Here is an 18,244-nt window from a genome sequence, read left to right on the forward strand (position 1 = left end):
CCTTCCTGCCTTCGCTTTGTAAGGTTGAACCCAGGCAAAAACAGGTCAGCATGATCTACGAGGTCAAAATCTCGGGCACGGTCTGGCAGGAATTACCGTTTCACCGAGCCTGAAGTGGACGCCATCCATCTCCACCAGAGAGAACGGCTTCAGTGTGGATTCCTGCCTGATCTCGGCCTTCATGCTGTGGCCGATGTGTCTGGCCCAAACCACCAGGAAGCCCAGTGGCTGCCTCCACGGCGGCGGGACGAAGGAGCACCTCAGGTGGACGCTGTGGCCAATCAGCTCCGGCGTGATCACCGGCCGGGAGGGCAGGGATGGGACAGCAGCTGAGAACAGAGAGTTGGGCAAACGTCAGTCGCTCGTGGTGCATGGCAGTGCAGGGCTACGCGATGTTGCAAATTTGCAATTTGTTTCTAATGAACAGGCCACGTCTTCATACAAAGATAAACAACATTGTGATTTGAGTCAAAAGTTGCCTTTTTTAGGTGTCTTACCTTTGCATCGGCCGTTGACTTCCACCTCACCTGGTGGGCAGAGTCTGGGTCCGAAATCGGGAGCAACTGAGACACGAGAGAGATTCTCTCATTATTAGGCTAAAAAGAGATAATTTAGCCGGATATTGTACTAACAGTTATTAATCGTAATGATTACGTCTGTAACTTAAGAGAGTTATTTTTTTGCAGTTTTTCTTCTTACATCAACATCACAACGCTATCTCAACTATGCATGAAAGTTTACTCTTGAGATATGAAACAATACAGGAACCCCAATTCAAGTTCCCTTACTAGCTTTTTCTGGAGCTTTCAGCTGTATCACCTTTATTTATTCATTCATTCATTTTTTTTAAATCAAAGGTCAAGAATGAACTTAACTTTTGGGCTACCATGGATAACAAATCCTGAAAGTGCCGCGGAAGAAACAACCGACAAACTCAATTGATACGATTGAAATCTGCAGAAAAATCTAGGGAGTGGACCTTGAACTGAAATGTTTAAGGTAGGTAGATATTCCGGATGAAACCCTTGCTGCCTCTACATGATGCGGTTGTGACGTTTTTGCCCACTCGAGGTTCGTTTTTCCTGTTAAGGTGATAACATGTTGTGACGTTAACAGGCTAAAAGGCGACCTGTGTTGCTTTGTCAATGGTAAATCACATGGTTATTAAAAGTATAGCCGCTATATTCCATAATGGCCCCAGCTATATGTGATGTACGTCGTTTGCCGGCCAGTCTACAGCGACAAACTGCCCGTCAGGTGTGCTCACCTTTGGCGCAGTATCCCATGCAGCCTTGCGTGGGCTGCAGGTAGTAGACCAGGAACTCGCCGCAGTTCCGCACCGTGACGGGGATGCGGAAGAGGCAGCAGTCCTTGGCGCTGCCGTGGAAGAACTGCCAGGTGGCGCAGGCGGAGAGCTGGCGGACCTCGCCGGGCCGTGGCAGGGAGGTGTCCTTCAGTGACAGCCACACCGGAGCCTGTGTACCACAGCGGTTCATCTACCGGGGGGTTTGGACAGAAACTGTCATTACCTGCAGTGAGGGGGGTTATTATACCCTCCAGCTGGACTGGAGGTATTTTTATACCAACTGGCCGGGTGCTGCAGGTTTGCACAGGCAGAGCAGATTTGATGCTGTTATTTGGCACAGATGTGAGATTTTTTTTTCGTTTGTTTGTTTGTTCGTTTGTCTGTTTTTTACTGATTTTGAGTGAGTAGTCGGAGACACAGGCGAGAAAGTGGAACCAACATGTGGAACAATATGAACAACCACCAGAGCTCGCCTGCTATTTCGGTGTCTTACCTCTACGCAGGTGGTCGGCATCTCCGCCGGCTTATCGTTGATCCTGAATCTGTACCAGCCCGGCGACAGCGAGTGGTCACAGATCAGATCCTGGATGGCAGTGTTCTGGATCTCCGTGGAGTCGAAGTCAACGCTCCGATAGGGATTTCGCAAAGTCTGGTGGCCTCCTGGGTAACACTCTGGCGCTGAACACAAGAATGACAACAAAGGGGACAAAGTCAAACCGTGAACTCCAAACTGAACTTGAAACCGAGAAAATGTGGGTGAAAAAAAGACTGTACTCTGAAGAAAAACATAATTTTTCATTTGTTCAAACGCCTAAAACAACTCATATATTACTTGCTTTGTATTCATTTGCTGATTCTCATCACACAAATACTAAGCAGATGTTATTCTGTTTTAAGTTTCAGTAGAAATACAGAAAAACATGTGCAAATTATCATTAAAAAAAAAAAAAAAGAAAAAGCTACAGAGTGACAAACACTAAGCATTAATGTGACCCTGCTCTGAAACCCTTGACTGATTTTCCACATCTGGAGAACTTTAATCTTTTTGGATCCTTTGCTGAATAATCAATATTTCCAACTAAAATCTCTTCTAGCTTAGACAGATCTGGAGCTAAAAAAAAAAAAAAAAACACGGTTTAATCAAGAGGAAATGAAAACTGCAGAATTTCAGGCCGTGATCAGATCGTGTCTTTATCTTTGACGGAGTCCTGCTGCTCTGGCTGTGTACAGGAGAGGTGTAAGGGGAAAGATGTTACAGAGATAGACAAAACAAAAGCAGCTCATTTTGTCGTGGGAAACAGACAGAAGCCTGATGTCCTTGGCCTGACTGAGAAATTTTCCCTCTCTCTCTCTCTCAGTATATTGTAGGTAAAAGGTTTCGTTTACGCTCGAGAGTGAAAGCTTATTCTTGGCCTTGGGAATAGTAATTTGAGAACCTAATTTTAACTCAAGGTCCATTTCATAGCATTTTCCAGGGCTGTCTACCACGTCATGGTCTTCTTCAGCGGATGGAGTTTGCTCAGTTATCATGGCGTCGACTCTTGTCATCACCTGTTTCAAGTACGTAACTTTTGCCACATTGTAACACGAGGTGGTACCATAACCTGCATCCTGCTGTAAACTCCATCTGCTAATGAAGACCACGGTCTCCCGTTGAAAGCTCTGGAAAAAGCCGGTAAGTGGACTGTTTTGTCTGGTTTATCAAATTTATTGTTCTAAACCGAGGCATCGCCTCTAACGACGACAAATAAATGACTATGACCTCTTACAAGAAAATAAGATCCAAATAAAACCACCACATTGCAAGGAGTCATGACCACAAAATAAAAAAAACAAAACTGTTCCGTTCTCACAAGTTTTAATTCACTTCGGTTACAACTTTGCCTTTTCAAATTTTTTGTTTTGCCAGCTGCCGTCGCTACCCAACAGTGCCCTAAACACATCAATAATAAAGACTCGGTCTCAAAATTGGACTTAAAATAACTGATATTTTTTATTTTATTTAAAAATATCAAAAAAATTAAAAAAAATAGACCTTTTTGGAAAAACCGACTCCTTAAATGCATGTTGAGCGTTTACTCTGTTCAATCCTGCTCATTTTGAAACCAGGTTTAAAACTTTTTTTAATACTCAAACTAACAGTGACCTACTAGGTCTGAATGTTATTTCCGGTTGGCGAAACCCACCCGAACCTCTTAAGACGCCACCATGACGAGGTGAAGCACAGCTGTCCTCTGACTGGAGCAGAAGACTAAAGGGTTTAGTTGAGCATATTTTAATGAGCTACATTTTAAGTTATGGCAGGACCTCAGCGTAGTAAAGGACCATGTTTTCATATAAACAAAAATCCAGTTTGATCCTTTTCCTTCTCCAAGCATTAAACACAGCAGGGATCCAACTATTTCCTGGTTAGTTCAGCAAACGTATAGGAAATGGAAAAGGTTTCACAATCACCGTATGGTTACCAGATGCACTTTTTTTTTTTTTTTTTTTTTGGCTTGTCTTTGTTTGTCTGAAATAAATAGAAGAAGACCTGGGTAGTTGGCACGAGCAGTGGTAGCCAATGCGACTGAAAAGACTGCCACCTACAGGGCATCGGGAGAGGACGTACACGTCGAATTGTTTGATATATTTTTTTTTGGGGGGGGCTGTGCAGAAAAACCCAGAGACTCTTCAGGATTGTGTTTTTTATGCCTCTAACCCTCCAACAAAGAATGGTTTGTTGCTGAAGAACTTCAACTTCAGTGTCAACGAGGACAACATCAAATGCTAGCTAGAAAAGTGTGACAAAATTGCGTATGAGCGCTGTCCAAAGTGTCAGCCGGTGTTAAGGAGGTGAGCTGGAAAGATCATTTCGCCCCCAGAGGTTATCTAAATTGCTAAGAATAACAGACATTCCTGTGAGCCTCTCACCTCTCTAAACTCGCCCCGGGAAAGGATGCTAAAACCAATGGCGCATGAGAGGCCTCTGAACACCGCCTGCAGCTGGAGGCTGGAACAACCGGGGGAATCACTTGAGCAGAACATGGAGTTTTTCCACACTAGCACACTCTCAAAAGCCCTACATCTGTGAAGTGAAACGGTCGTCAACTGAGGCCTTTCTTAACAAACCTAAACAAAAAGAACAAATTGTTCTTTCACTTCGAGAGGACAAAACTTGTTCCCTTTCCTCTGTTTGACTTTGACTGCGGTGGCTGAGTGAGTCAGGGAAAACAAACATTCAGGGTATTTAGGATGTCCTGAGACCATCAAAGCCTTGAATGGACAGGGCGAAGTTGCTGCCAGTGATCCCAAGCCCAAACAAGGTCCTGCAGGCCTGTCTTCATGTTGACAGGCCCTTGAAAGCAAATGCTCTTGTTTACATCGTCGCCTGTCTGCGTGTACACCTCGTCTGGAAGCTCCGCTGACAAGATTTGAGGTCACAGGTTGTCCAAACAAGCAGGTTTTCAGGGAGGAGGACAATCGGCGAGACTTTGGCTGCTGGCTAAACTGTTCCACTTGGCGGCTTAATGAGTTTACAGAGCCTCGGGGGAGGGGGGGGTTGTGGTGAGCTAATGAACCGACCCCTGGGTGGAGGAGGTCCCACTGGGAGGGAGGCCCTCAGCCCAGATGTGCAGGGACTCTGCAGGGAATTCTCCAGTCTCTCAGGAGAGAAGATTAATTTGGGAGAGCGTGGTGTTAACATAACTGAGGCTACGGGTCTTTCTCCCTGAGGGCCTGTCACTCACCGCCAGACAGAAACTACAGGGTCAGACCGGCACAGAAAGGGCGATGGGTCTGGATGAGATCTGAAAAAGCTTAAATGACTCGAGACTCGAGACTCCTTGTGACTAATTATGCCAGTTTTGCGGTAGACGACACTTGACGTGCTTGACTGTCTACTTTTAAGAGCGGGGCTTGAGTAGTGTGAGGTTTTAAAGACCAGAGGTGATAGAAAAGGTTTTGGGCTGAAGCTCCTAAGGGCTTCATAACTTTTCTTTGTATTTATAAACCACAACATACGTTTGCCTCCTAGCGCACAACACTGAGATCCACATTTATCAAAAATGTTTTGGTTTGAAAAGCTCCCTCTTAAGTGGCTTTTCTTAAAGTCAGGAAAACTCTTTCTTCGGACAGTTTGCCAAGAACACTGCCGCGGACGTCTCACTTGCATCGAGTGAGAGAGTCAAATCCAAGATGCCATTTCGTTACGACGGCAGTATGAAATTTAAAACTGTCCCGCGCGTCCTTTTTTAACCACTTTTACCCTGAGATATGTGGCATCTTAGTGGACTGTGGCACTTTTTTACCGATGGTCCCACTGAAAGGCCGGCAGGGTCAAAGGCCTTTTAATACCTGTTGAAGAATTTAGAAGACTTGCCACTGTTTAAACTTCTCTCTTAGTAACTTAAACTTAAAACCCTTTTTCTTTTCAGCTGGTCCCAAAATGTCCCCCCGAGTCACAGGAGTTGCGATAGACCTTGTTCTGCCACGGCGATCCCCGGTATTCCTGTTGCAAAGCTCGGCGAGGGCCCACGGCATTTGGTTTTAAGGTGGCCCTGCCTCAGAGTTTACGACTCTGTGCTTTGATCTGTTGTTGGACGCCCCGGGGGCAAAGACACGAGCGAGATGGAGGAAAGGGTGGCGACTTGGACTGACCAAGACAACTCCTGCATATTACAGCAGAGTAAGAACGGGGCTTCAAGGCTCCGCTCTTTACATTTTCCTTTGTATTAGTTCACCCGCATCTGATGCGGAAGTGGCATCCTGCAAGCTAAGACGGGGTTTTTCTGACGATCACGCTGATTGTAAAAACGCCATAAGCATCGGGGGGGATGAAAATCGGGGCTTCGAGCTGCGGTGCGAACAGAGCCCGGCAGCTCGCGGAAGAACTGCACCTGACGCTGACGTTCGTGCGAAAGTCGTGAAAGTTTTTGGTGCGACTTTTACAGCCCCCCCCCCTCCGTTTTTAAACATTTACGACCACACCTGTTGCCAGCAGCAGGGGCAGAAAGACCCGGGGCACAATGGGAGAAGAAACCTGAGTAGACAACACTGAGAAAGAGGAGCTAACTGTGTTAGGTTGTGTAACGACTCATTTCTGATCGTGTTTCACGAGTCCGTCGTTGCTTTGCTTTCCGCTCCTGTTGTTTTCACAGCATTTTCTCCTCTTTTTCTCGAGTTGTTGCTAATGGAGAGTCAACCGGTGAGCGACCTGCTTGTTCTGGTGACGGCTAAGAAAATAATCTCCTGGGCCCTGCCGGCGACGGACACACAACCATTGTGAGACCAGATAAAGAGGGGGGGGGTTTACAAAAGCGAACGTGTCTCTGGATCGAAAGCAGGCGCACGACTGTTCGTTTCTGTGTGACGGAGATTTGAACCTGACGAATAACCAGCACTGCCCTTTCCTTTGGCTAAAGCAGCTTTTTGTTTTGTTTTTGTTTTTCTTTTCCCCCCTCTGGCTCTAGGGTCTCAGTGTTGTTTCCTTCCCCCGTCCGTGATTTCCCCCGGTGTCTCGTGAGGGTCCATCTGACCTCTGGACCCGCTGAGTGATGGGAATGCGGCCGACTCCCGCAGCTCTGCCGGATCTGCCGCTTTTAACGGGCAGGACGTTCTCGTTTCCGTATTTTATGGGTAGAAGTAAGGATTTAGAGAGGTCGTGCGCGAGGTTCGGGATGGCGTTACACATCTGCTTCTATTTCCCGTGAACCCCCCCCCCACGTTATTTGCAAAACTCGGCGGACACGAGAGGCTGCCGGATAAACAAGCCTCAAGTTGAGCCACAGCAATGTTCTACATCCACCTACCATGTTGCGCGAACGCCCCCAATCGAACGACCCACAGCAGCGCGATGCGTAAATATCCAGGGAGCCGGAGGCGCAGCGATCCGTGCGCGCAACGGTCCATTGCTGCGGCTCCGGGGGTGAAGTGATGCGACGGGGCCGGCCTCAGTCGTCCGGTCCCATTGAGGGTCCGGAGAGAACTGCGCGTATCCCCTCACTCCCGATTGGCAGTCGGAGAAAAGAGGCTTCAAGTGCGCGCTCCGCTCGCCCTGGACTGCGGCTTTTCCTGTGCCGGGCGCGCAAGATGACAAAGAGAGAAGACAGGCGGGAGGAGGGCGCAAACCACCGAGGAGTCTGTTCCTGTAGGTGGGTCCTTCTGCGATCCCCCGAAACAAATCAAGTCGATAAGGATCACGAGCGGGACTGAAACCCTCTCAGCGGCCTCGCCGCGGTTTACTGACAATGACCGAGGGGAGCTTGCTTGTTTTTTCCCCCCGTATTATCCATCTCATGTCGCCACAACAATCCCGACTCCTCCTCAGCCAAAAAGACTCAGTTGACCAATACTTAATGCGTCGTCCTGCAAATTGCTGGATCCCCTCAGTCACCGGGAGGAGAGACACACATGAATCGAGTGTAGTGAAATCAAGACCGTGAATCTGGACTTGCAGTGACAGTTGAGACACGTGTGCAGCAGACCATAAGCGGAGCTGCATTGTATATACATGTTGTCCGCCGCAGCTGTATGTACTCAGCGCACTGGGATATACACACAGCGTGTCAGCAGCTGTGGAGGAAGTCGGCGTCCAGTCGGGCTTCATTTCAGACAGACCGTGTACGGAAGACCTTTTATTAAAAATATCGAAAAGTCGGAAAAAACAGATGCAGGTTTTCCTTATTTTTGTTTTCTTAAGTCAAAGTTCTGTTTTTACTTGACCTCTGTGGTATTTGATCATCCACCCGTGTTACACTGCCATTTATTCTACTTTAGAAACAGTATTTTATTTGTTGGACTTAATTGGAGTTTAATTCAAAACATGCTGACACGATTTAGCATAAGAGGGCAAAACAGTTCCTCGCCGCTCAACCGAACAACAAACCAAAATGTGGTTCTCGAACGACTCATCGAACAGTCAGGACACGAAGGCCCTTCCGGACACCGGCCGCCGAAAAGGCCTCATCTGTTCCCTCGGCTCGCGAGCTCCTCACGTGACCGAGATGATTTCACTGCAGTGGAAGCGAGAACCCGCAGAGCCGAAAACGGAGCAGGTCCTAGCCCCCAGAGTTAAATATCAGGTGCCTCTCCACTAAATGAAAGACCTGGGAGCAGCAGCAGGTGTTCTGCGCTGGCCTTCTCATTCAGGCTTTGCTCCGTCGCTGACCTCCACGATGCTGTTTGGAGAGCCAGCAGACGCTGAGGCCCTAACCTCAAAGTTAGCCTCCGGCCCCTGTGTGTCTTCGTTTGACAAGATAACAGCAGAAGAAGACAGGGAACGAAGGGGGGAGCCAGAAACCTCCAGCTCCACTTCTGGAGACCAACGATCACCCAGATTTTAGCCAGTTCAGATCCTTGGACCGACTAGAATAATAAGCTTCATGTGTTTAGCACTGAAACTACACACAAGTGTGGCCCGTCAGTCACGGCCACCCTTTCGTTTGACTCTGTTCTGGATTTTTCAGTCCGGATTTGAGATGTTACTGGTATCTCCGTCAGTCGATACGGCTGTAAACACAGACTCACTTAGTGAAAATGTTATTTGTTATTTTCTTCTCCCTTCACTTGATCCTTTTGAAATAAGCAGTGGGAACAATTGTGCAACCACATTTTTCACCGATCCCGCCTTTAAAAAAACAAACAAACCCTGTTCTATCCAATCAAACTTCCTCTCTCACCGTAGCTTAAAGATGATTGGTTTACACTTAAGGTCGACCCCCGCAGTGACCTGCTTCAACAGGAAACACATCACATAAAGGAAGTAATGGTACAAATGAATAGGACCTCACCTTTTACCACCTGAAGCAGCTTGCCTTTCAGCTTTTAGTTATTTTTTAATAATCAAAATGATAACTCTCAGAAATGTTCTGAGACACACTCAGAAACTCACGTTTCTTGAGTCCCTCTCTGCCGCCTGATGTTGTTCATGAGCTGAGCAGCGTTATGAGAAATTTCCAGGGGGGAAACCGTGCCTGTGCTAAGGTCCTGCTAGACCAGCCCCAGGCCCTCCCATTGCAGATAAACAATAAACATCCTGACAGTGATTCATTTATTTATTTATTCCCTGGAAATTCAATGAAGAAAGCGTGTATAGATAAAATAACTAGACGGGCTTGTTGGTTTTTGGATAATTCGGTGAACTAAACACCTGCGAAATCAAGGTACGTCATTGCAACATTGCACAGAAAGGCTGAATGCAACCAGAGAATGTAGAGATCAGAGTAAAGCTAATGACTGTGTTTCTCTGCGGCAGAAATTCGTCTCGGGGTGTTTAGAAGCTAAGTGCACACTTTATTAGGTACACCTGTGCAGTCTAACGCAACGCAGTGGAGCTGTTCTGCCCATAATGTTCAGTTTTTGTTGACACTGACAGAGGTGTTAAGTCAGGTATATGTTTTAACACTTAGGTCAACAGTAAATGATGGTGGTGTACTGAGCTATATTATGTTGAGGGGTGTCTCTAATACCCCCCCCGCCTCTGAGTGTAATCTGGTCCAGTAGAACACCACCTTGTAACTATGACAGAAACCAAAAGCTACATCTGCATGAGGCCTTGCAACCTTTTCCTCTAGCTGCACCAAGACTTCAGCTTGTCCCGTACCTCCCAGCATTTTTCACACCTGTCCTAGATGTGCGCCGAGGTGCTATATCATCCACGTGGGACTCTCGAGAACCTCCCTGAAAGTCTCCCTGGTTCTGAGACTGCACCGTTGGTGGCTCATTGCTGGAGCACCTTTACTGGAGAGAAAACATTATCTGCCGCCGCCTTTGATGTTTGTGCCCTGAGAAACGACTGGGGGGGGTTCAGTCCAGTCCAGTCCTGCCTCCTGAGCACTTCCAGATGTCACACATCCTCTTTTACTGTGAGAAAAACAAGGGAAGAACATACAAGAGTTATGTCAGCAGCTCCAATGCCCCAAAAACATCTTGCGACCATATTGTTTCTGCACTCTTAAAAACCATGAGTCATTTTTTCAACACGTCTGCGTGCTCAGCTTTTCAAAACACCAACTTGTGCATCCTCCATGCATGGTATGTTTTTATTTTATTATTTTAATCGCCACAATGCAGTCCCGATGTGTTTTCTTACCATAGCATGTGTTGGAAAATGGCTCAATGAAAATGGCAGCATGAGCTGAAAATTTGCATCAGGCTCCGAGAGTCTGAGCCAGATTAAACGGAGTAAATAATCTCCCAAAGTTAGTCTTATAAAGTATGAAATTCCCTCTTTACGTTTGCCTGACATGATTTACCCGTCGAGCCGCAGTGAAAGAGCAGAGACCAACCTGATTTGGAGGGCTTCAGATAAACCTTTGAACACATTTCAGCACAAAACGAGAGCCGAGGAGTTTGTCTCCGACCGCTTCCACTGGAAGCGCATTAGAAAGGGATGTTTTTAATGGCCAGTATGAACAGGAGGGAGGATTAGGAGCAAAACCTGGTTCAGTGCACATACGGTCACCTGAATATCTTTTATAGGCTGGAAAAAAAGTTTTTCTTTAATACACATTTCAAGTGCAATGTGTATTACTTATTATTTAAAAAAATGAAGTGTCTGTTACTGGTAGGATGTGTGTGAAAACTTGTATACTTTTCGGGGGGGGGGTTTTTCACATGTTAGAGTTAATTTTTGTAACGTGTGTTTTAATTCAGGTTCTCTTTGCTGCAGTTTGGATGGAAAACCTCCCCTTCAGCAGGAGTGGGAGCTCCAGCTAACGTGATGGAATGAAAGCAGACGGCTCAGTGAGCTGCGAGGAGGAGCTGAATAATGAGGCAGAAGAAGAACCTCTGAGGTGAGATTCAGTCTTGTACAGAATATGTAATTCCACGGCGAACTTGTACTGAGTGCCCTTGCCCGTCAAATGCAGCGGTAACACAGTTCATAGAGAACGATTAAACTCAGAGTAGAGAAAGACAGGCAAAGTCATATTATGAGGTGATTTCCTGGTGAGGTTTCCTCAGTTGCAGGCTTCGCGGCACATGTGCATGGTTATCTAGAAATGAACACACATTCGGTGATTGAAAAGAGATCTGTTATTACCTGCCCGCTTCTTCGAATGAGAATGTAACGTAGATACGGATGGTTTTGTTACAAAAATGAAAACACATACGACCGATAACAGCTGCTCCGTAGGTACAATAAGCTACAGTACACAGTACAGTTTGTTTTGTTTTGTTTTGTTTAAAACCAGACAACCCCTGCAAATGTCCAGGCAATGATGAAATTGTGGCTAATTGTTCAACTACATATTTTCCTGTATTTACTGTACACAGTGGATTTCTAGTCTATCAGCTGCCTCCGGGAGTGACAATGCTTTGCTGTCATCTAGTGGCGTCTAGTAGGCGATGGGAAACGAATCGCAGGGGAAAAGGAGAGAGAGACCTGACATGTGACCAGTTATTTGAGCCGCCTGCAGGTCCTGACCCTCATCATGTCACGCTACTTTCCACTGTGCACCATTAAATTTAATTCTGCACTTCCTCTTACAGATGAAAAGTTGACTTCATAAGAAATAAACACACACCCTTGGTTAATTCAGTACGCTCGGGTGGTGGTTTCTGATTTGATGTGGTATGACCGGTAGCAGAAACAAATCATCGACTTCTTGACTTTTTTCCTAGTGGTTCTACTGTTGCAGTAGTTTAGGAAAAATAGGATTTTATCTTAAAACGGATCTGACTGCTCTGCACGAAGCCCCGTCCACCACAGACCGGGACCCATTAGCTGTCACCCAACATCAGTGTTGGACCTCACTAATGTTCTTGTGTCTGAATGGAGAGTGGAGGCTGTTTAGAGCTGCACATTAACACAGTGTTTTCTGTGGGGAACTTCAGACTTGAAAGTAAAACCACGAAAACGGGGAACTCACTCGTCTCCCTGTTGCACAAAAGGACATTTAATAATAACAGGAATTTGTCCGATCAACGAGGAGTTAAGCTCTGCTTTTCTCACAGGCTTAAAGTCGATTCAGTGGACCAATGATTAACTCAGAGAGGTTAAAGAGCATATCCAGATAAGGGGATTCACCCAGTCTGAGCAGAGGACGCTCATCTGCAGACCAGCTGATCCCACCGTGAGTTACAGCTTCCACTGCACTGCAGAGCTTCACTTCTGCAAAGAATGAATGACTGGCCAGGCATGTGATTTTTCAGAGAGAGAGAGAGAGAAGGCTGTTTTATTTACTTTTTGTAAGATAAGTATTGGACTGAAACAGAACCGGACAGTTACTGGTTGTATTTTATGTTTAGATGTGAAAGAAGTTTGATTGAAGGCAACCGTAGAGCGTTATTATGACAGTTCCATGTTATTTTTCACTGAGACATCTGCAATACTTTGTGGCCATTTTTGCCTTTAATTGATGTGTGTTGTAGAGATGCACTAACAGCTTGGTAACTTTTCTTTGAGGTACAGTTCAACTGCATGTTCGCAATAAAACTCTGACCCTTGAATAGGTTACAGGACCTTCTTGGCAGACATGCAAGGTCCCTGGTTTTGATTCTGTGCGTCACCGTTACACCTCCAGTTTTAAGCCAATAAAACTGGTAGATAAAATTTAGATCCAAAGGTGGATTTTTTTTTTAAAAGCCCTGAGGGCTTGTGATATGCAGACAGGGTGGCAGCAGTTTTCAAAGAGAAATAAAACCAATTTCTGTAGTAAGAAGACTTATGCATTTGATCGTTTGAGGGGAAAAAAGGGGTCTTTGTAGTTTAAGTGGTGTATTTCCTCTCCACAGGCCAGCAGCCCCCCCAGTCCCACAGCAATGGACCCGCTTATCGGCTCAACTCCGAGGGAGACTCTGGAGCGAGTTTCAGCCTCGCTGGGCTGCAGTCCAACCTCTGCAGAGGTGGCTTCATACCTCGACATGCATGACAAACTGAGACATCTCAGAGAGAAGTTTCTGCTGCCCAAAATTGCAGATTTGCCCACTTGTGAGTAAAAGATTGGCGGATTTCGGTGTTCTTTAACATATGAAGCAGCTCAGTCTTTGAACTGCGTGGCAATGTTTTGGATTCCTTCCATTTCTGATGTTTCTGTAGCTGATCTCTCCCTGGTCGATGGCAGCAAGGAGTGCATCTACCTTGTGGGAAACTCACTGGGGCTTCAGCCCAAAATGGCCAGGACATATCTGGAAGAGGAGCTGGATAAGTGGGCTAAAATGTGGGCTAACTCTTAATTTTCCATATTCACACAAAGGTTACGATAAAGGTTGTTTTTGTAGGGCACTGAACTCAGCTCTTTTTACAGGGGAGTTCATGGTCACACAGAGGGCTCTCGACCTTGGGCCTGGGCTGAAAACAACATAGAAGAGCTCATGGCAAATGTTGTCGGTAAGAGAGACTTGTAAGTAAACTGGTCTTAAAGGAGCAGATCAAGGTTCTGGGAATTTGTCCCTGACATGTTAATGTCGTATGTGAGAATTGATGCTTGCTGAGTGGTGTTGTGACGTCAAACATGCCCCAGCACGAGAGGAGAAAAACCACATCCAGTAGACTGTGACTTATTTCTAGATACCCGCAGGAGCTGCCACATGAGGCCAGGATTTGGGATTGTGGACTTGCCCCAATTTGGGCACAAGAAAACTAATAATCTTTGGGGTTTGTTTATTTTGACCAAATATGCAAAAGCAAAATAAGTCGTCATCAGCACGAATTATTGAGGTTTAACACACTGTGGTAATCTGCTCACTTGTGTTCATGTAAAACCTCATCAATCGTCTCTCACAAAGGTCTGGAGTGACAGAATCTCAAGTCAGTGGTTGGAATCTTGTGTTGTAAGCATTTATTCCTACTGATAAGAGTTACATTCAAAGAAGTTTTCTTTCTTTCTTCCCCCCTTTTCCTGCAAGGCCGCTTGTAAAGGTCACTGTACTTTTGTATCAATGCATGTTTTGTAGTGTCCAAAGTACATGAAGGTCTTTAAATAAATCTGCAGTTACGTACGTACTGTCAGTGTCGGTTGGAAGGCTGAAGTCAACAATCTTTGTGTTTCCTTTATAACAGTTCATCTGGCTATGGATAAATGTGGTGTCAAACCTTTTCTTTATTCGCAGTGTTTGAGAGTATACTCTGGAACACCTCGTAGATCTGTTTTCCAAGACTGCTGGCTGGAATTCATGAACCTTGTGGTACTTCTATAAAACTATGAGGTTTCCTCAGCGGATTTAAGAAAAGCCAGATTCGTGTGTGTGCGCGCGCGCATTGTGTTCCACTGTTCCAAAATAAAATAACAGTAGAAGCATTTCAGGTGTTTTCCACTTTAAAACTGGGAGCAGGTAGAGGAGGGTGTCAGATGTTTGCTTAGCCGATAATGTCACGGTGCCTCTGAAAGGTCGATGAACACTTTTTATTGTTTCTTACAGGAGCTAAAGCTGAAGAAGTGGCACTGATGAACGGCCTGACAGTTAATTTACACCTTCTAATGGTGAGAGAATGGTGCAGACTTTCAACTTTAATTCAAGGGGTTTACCACAAATATCACGTTTGCCTGAAGTCTGGAACCCATGGACCTCACCAAAGGCTGAGTGTCCTCTCTTGAGATGCCTCTGCCAGGCCTTTACTGCAGCAGGGTCAGTTGGTTCAAGGTCAGGAAGCAGATAATAAAGCCCTGTACACTTCAGAGTTCATCCTGCTGCTTCTATCAGCAGTCACATCATCAATAAACACCAGTGACCCATAAATGAGGGTCATAGTGCTATTTCTGTTGAACCCCCTGAATTAAAGCTGAAAGTCTAAACTGTAGATATTTAATTCATTTCAATGCTTGCATGTTATAACATGCCATTATTCTGCAGCTTTCCTTCTACAAACCCACGGCAGCTCGGCACAAAATCCTTCTAGAAAACAAGGCCTTTCCCTCAGACCATGTGAGTAAATCCACTAATGCAACTCTTGTGCTCTGGGATAGTTTGATTAAGGAGGTAAAATTGTGTATTTTTTTTTTTTTTAAATAAATGACTTAGTGCAGCATTTATCCCTTGATGACCATGTTCATTCTCCTGTCCTCAGTATGCTGTGGAGTCTCAGATCAGGCTACGAGGGTTCGACCCCCAGCAGAGCATGCTGCTGCTGTCAGCCAGACCGGTACGGCCAACATGTTTGACACAAAGTTATCGTACCTGCCTCCAGTGAATGTTTATCAGGAAGTTGGATTCTCACAGATTAACATTAGTTACAACAGACAACAAAACGTGGCCCTTCATTGTTTGGATCCTTGTTCACTTCCTCTGTTTGACAACTGGTGTATCACCAGCTACAAGGGAGGAGTTCTTGGAGCCACCCAATCCCACCCAAAACTGCCCACGTGTCTGAAGATCTAAGTCACGCGGTTTATTTCATGTAATACAGTGGCTGAAACCTAAACTCGGTTAATCCAGCCAAGTTAGGCCCCGTTAGTGTAACTGGGTTGGTAGATGAACCCATTTCCATGCCCTCAGATAAATGATGTCAGGTAAGGATGAAATAAGCCTCCACTACAGTGTATGTAATAATCTGACTGATGACTCCGCTTCCCATTCAGGGAGAAGAGACTCTGAGAACAGAGGACATCCTGCAGGTCATCGAGGAGGAGGGCGACTCCATCGCCGTGGTGATGTTCAGCGGCGTTCAGTATTACACCGGCCAGCTGTTCAACTTGGCCGCCATCACGGAGGCTGGTCACAGGAAGGTGAGACTGAGACTAAACACAATTGTCCTAATGTTCCCTGCCTGTACTATAGAGATCAAAGGGCTGTGGCTAAAGAAACGTGTAATGATCCCCTCAGGGCTGTTACGTGGGTTTTGACTGCGCCCACGCGGCGGGAAACGCCGAGTTAAAGCTGCACGACTGGGGCGTCGACTTCGCCTGCTGGTGCTCGTACAAGGTCAGCCGACCTCAGGACCTGCTTTTTGTTGTACACGCTTTCAATGCGACGACTGACTCACTGACTCCTCGTCTCACAGTATCTGAATTCAGGTGCCGGCGGTCTGGCCGGAGCGTTTGTCCACGAGAAACACAAAGACGCCATCCAACCAGCGTGAGTGCTGACGTCCTGTCAGTGTTCATTTTGACGTTAGTCTAAAGCAAGTATTACTTTTATGACAATGAAAGTCAATGTATTTCCTGATACAGACAACACACTCAGCTGCAGCAGGTAATGGTGACTCTTTTTAAATGTCTCCTCCAGGCTGCTGGGATGGTGGGGACATGCCCTGGAAACGCGGTTCAAGATGAGTAACAGTAAATGAAATCATTGTTCTCATATTTCCCACTCAACATCTCTAGTTGCTGTGTGCTACCATCTTGTGGCGTCACAGGATATTACATGTGCAGTAATCTGAATACTCCTGTATCCCACCATTTCTCTAGTTGGAGACCAAACCTTTATATTGACATTGGAATTTGGTTTGATGCGGTTTGTCCCTTTAGGCTCTAAATGAATTATTCAAAGGGTTTTTCCTTCCTCTGCTGTTAGCGTTGGAGCTGCAGCCTGGTGTGAGCGGCTTCCGACTCTCCAACCAGCCCATCTTGCTGGTCTGCCCCCTGCAGGCCAGTCTGGAGGTACTGCAGTACGAAGGCATAATGTTCTGAGTTAATGGGTTAACAACAATGAATTAAAAATCAAAAAACACCCACTGGGTTCACATCTGTGCTACGATGCAGTCAGTGTCTGAAATATTCTCAACATCTGGTTTTGTCATGTTACTTTTTATTGACTTCAGTCTTTGTCTTGCACTAAAATTGGTGAGCTTTGTTTGCATCCCCAAAAATTTGCATGAGCCAAGGAGCAATTTCCAACACACCTGGTTTTCTGGACAGCAACAATGCGAACATCTAATGAGCTACAAAGCTTTCAAGAAGCAAGTTACACTGACACCGCTGTAATATTGGCCAGGTATTTAACATGACCAGTATGCAGGCGTTACGAAGGAAGTCCCTCCTGCTGACGGGTTACCTGGAGTATCTGATCCAGCATCACTACGCTGAAGACCCCGCCCAGCCCCACAAACCTCACATCCGCATCATCACGCCGTCTGACCCTGAGCAGCGAGGCTGCCAGCTCTCACTGTCCTTCTCTGTCCCCATCAGAAAGGTGTTCCAGGAGCTGGAGAAGAGGGGTGTCACTGTGAGTAGCTGACATGTCAAAGTACCATAGGGCTTCTAGTAGTCTGTAGTGGAATGAATATCTATTAACCACATGTCTATTTCAATTTAACCTACAACTCCACCTATTAAATATTACAGTCCATTTCCATTGTGCAGTGGTTGAACTAACAGACTCCCTGTCTCTCAGTGTGACATGCGGGAGCCCAGTGTACTGCGAATCGCTCCGGTGCCGCTCTACAACACCTTCAGCGACGTTCACCGCTTCATAGAAATGCTGGGATCAGCGCTCGCTGCCACCGGCAGCCAATAGAATGAAGTGCAGTACACATCAACTTTTGTTTTTTTTTGTTGAGGTGTCATTAATTGACTTTAAGTTCAATATTAAAGCTCATTATCTTCACCAGTGTATATTATTTCCGTTTGAAAGATATTTAACAGAAAAAAAAAATGTTGTAAATCCACCAGTGTATTAACATGTAGTCAGGATTTGAAGTCTCATATAAATGAGACTATGAGGATCTATAATAGGGAAGAAAGCAAAGTTTAGTTAGCCAGCAGGCCTCCCCTCACCAATTAACACCTACTTTATTATAACATCGACTTCTCTCTAATGTTCTTGCATGTGTTTATGCACTATTACCTTGACGGATGCCTATTCCACAATCAGACATAATTGGCATATCAATATGCGAAACCTAAATGGATTAACCTCCTCTAAAACTAATGAGCACTTGGATGCCCAGCTGGGGAATGGACCAGAATTAGCATTTGTCATCTTTTTGGAGTGATATGAGAATAAATAATTGAAGAGAGGCTGCTTATTGTGTTTCCTTGGGCTACTTAAGCTTAAAGTGACTTTTTTTTTTTTTTTAAC

The 18,244-nt window shown here is 45.7% G+C and overlaps 2 protein-coding genes across 9 annotated transcripts in view; one reads left to right on the top strand and one right to left on the bottom strand.

The window, feature by feature from the left end:
• si:ch211-246m6.5 (von Willebrand factor D and EGF domain-containing protein) overlaps nucleotides 1–7,403 on the bottom strand; it is a 30,458-nt gene extending 23,055 nt beyond the window's left edge. For 3 of the 4 annotated variants that reach the window (XM_040142594.1, XM_040142595.1, XM_040142593.1), the window contains exons 1-5: nucleotides 7,096–7,403; nucleotides 1,800–1,984; nucleotides 1,268–1,496; nucleotides 498–563; nucleotides 97–329 (exon numbers count right to left, since the gene is read on the bottom strand). In XM_040142594.1, coding sequence (XP_039998528.1) covers nucleotides 97–329; nucleotides 498–563; nucleotides 1,268–1,496; nucleotides 1,800–1,984; nucleotides 7,096–7,195 — 813 coding nt within the window. In that variant the 5' untranslated portion in view covers nucleotides 7,196–7,403. The remainder of the gene's footprint in view (nucleotides 1–96; nucleotides 330–497; nucleotides 564–1,267; nucleotides 1,497–1,799; nucleotides 1,985–7,095) is intronic. The other variant, XM_040142596.1, reaches the window with a different exon arrangement.
• A 2,461-nt stretch (nucleotides 7,404–9,864) lies between these two features.
• On the top strand, nucleotides 9,865–18,163 carry kynu (kynureninase). 5 transcript variants are annotated; one of them, XM_040142602.1, is made up of 16 exons: nucleotides 9,865–10,318; nucleotides 10,940–11,079; nucleotides 12,242–12,423; nucleotides 13,022–13,217; nucleotides 13,326–13,446; nucleotides 13,534–13,616; nucleotides 14,648–14,709; nucleotides 15,080–15,151; nucleotides 15,294–15,368; nucleotides 15,805–15,951; nucleotides 16,049–16,147; nucleotides 16,227–16,300; nucleotides 16,451–16,503; nucleotides 16,739–16,824; nucleotides 17,159–17,389; nucleotides 17,558–18,163. In XM_040142602.1, the coding sequence occupies exons 3-16, from the start codon at nucleotides 12,412–12,414 to the stop codon at nucleotides 17,678–17,680; spliced, it is 1,434 nt and encodes a 477-aa protein (XP_039998536.1). In that variant the 5' UTR covers nucleotides 9,865–10,318; nucleotides 10,940–11,079; nucleotides 12,242–12,411; the 3' UTR covers nucleotides 17,681–18,163. The 5 variants fall into 5 exon arrangements, with proteins under 5 accessions (XP_039998536.1, XP_039998535.1, XP_039998533.1 ...); XM_040142601.1 differs by lacking the exon at nucleotides 12,242–12,423 and having other exon boundaries at nucleotides 16,049–16,335; XM_040142599.1 differs by lacking the exons at nucleotides 9,865–10,318; nucleotides 10,940–11,079 and adding an exon at nucleotides 11,667–11,703 and having other exon boundaries at nucleotides 16,049–16,335.
• Nucleotides 18,164–18,244: the final 81 nt, after the last annotated feature.

Source organism: Xiphias gladius, chromosome 13, assembly GCF_016859285.1.
Source record: "Xiphias gladius isolate SHS-SW01 ecotype Sanya breed wild chromosome 13, ASM1685928v1, whole genome shotgun sequence".
Lineage (NCBI taxonomy): Eukaryota > Metazoa > Chordata > Actinopteri > Istiophoriformes > Xiphiidae > Xiphias > Xiphias gladius.

Coding starts and splice junctions, on each gene's coding strand:
- kynu (XM_040142599.1), top strand. Junction 13,218..13,325: donor AATTGCAGATTTGCCCACTT/GTGAGTAAAAGA, acceptor ATGTTTCTGTAG/CTGATCTCTCCCTGGTCGAT. Junction 16,504..16,738: donor GCGGTTCAAGATGAGTAACA/GTAAATGAAATC, acceptor CTCTGCTGTTAG/CGTTGGAGCTGCAGCCTGGT.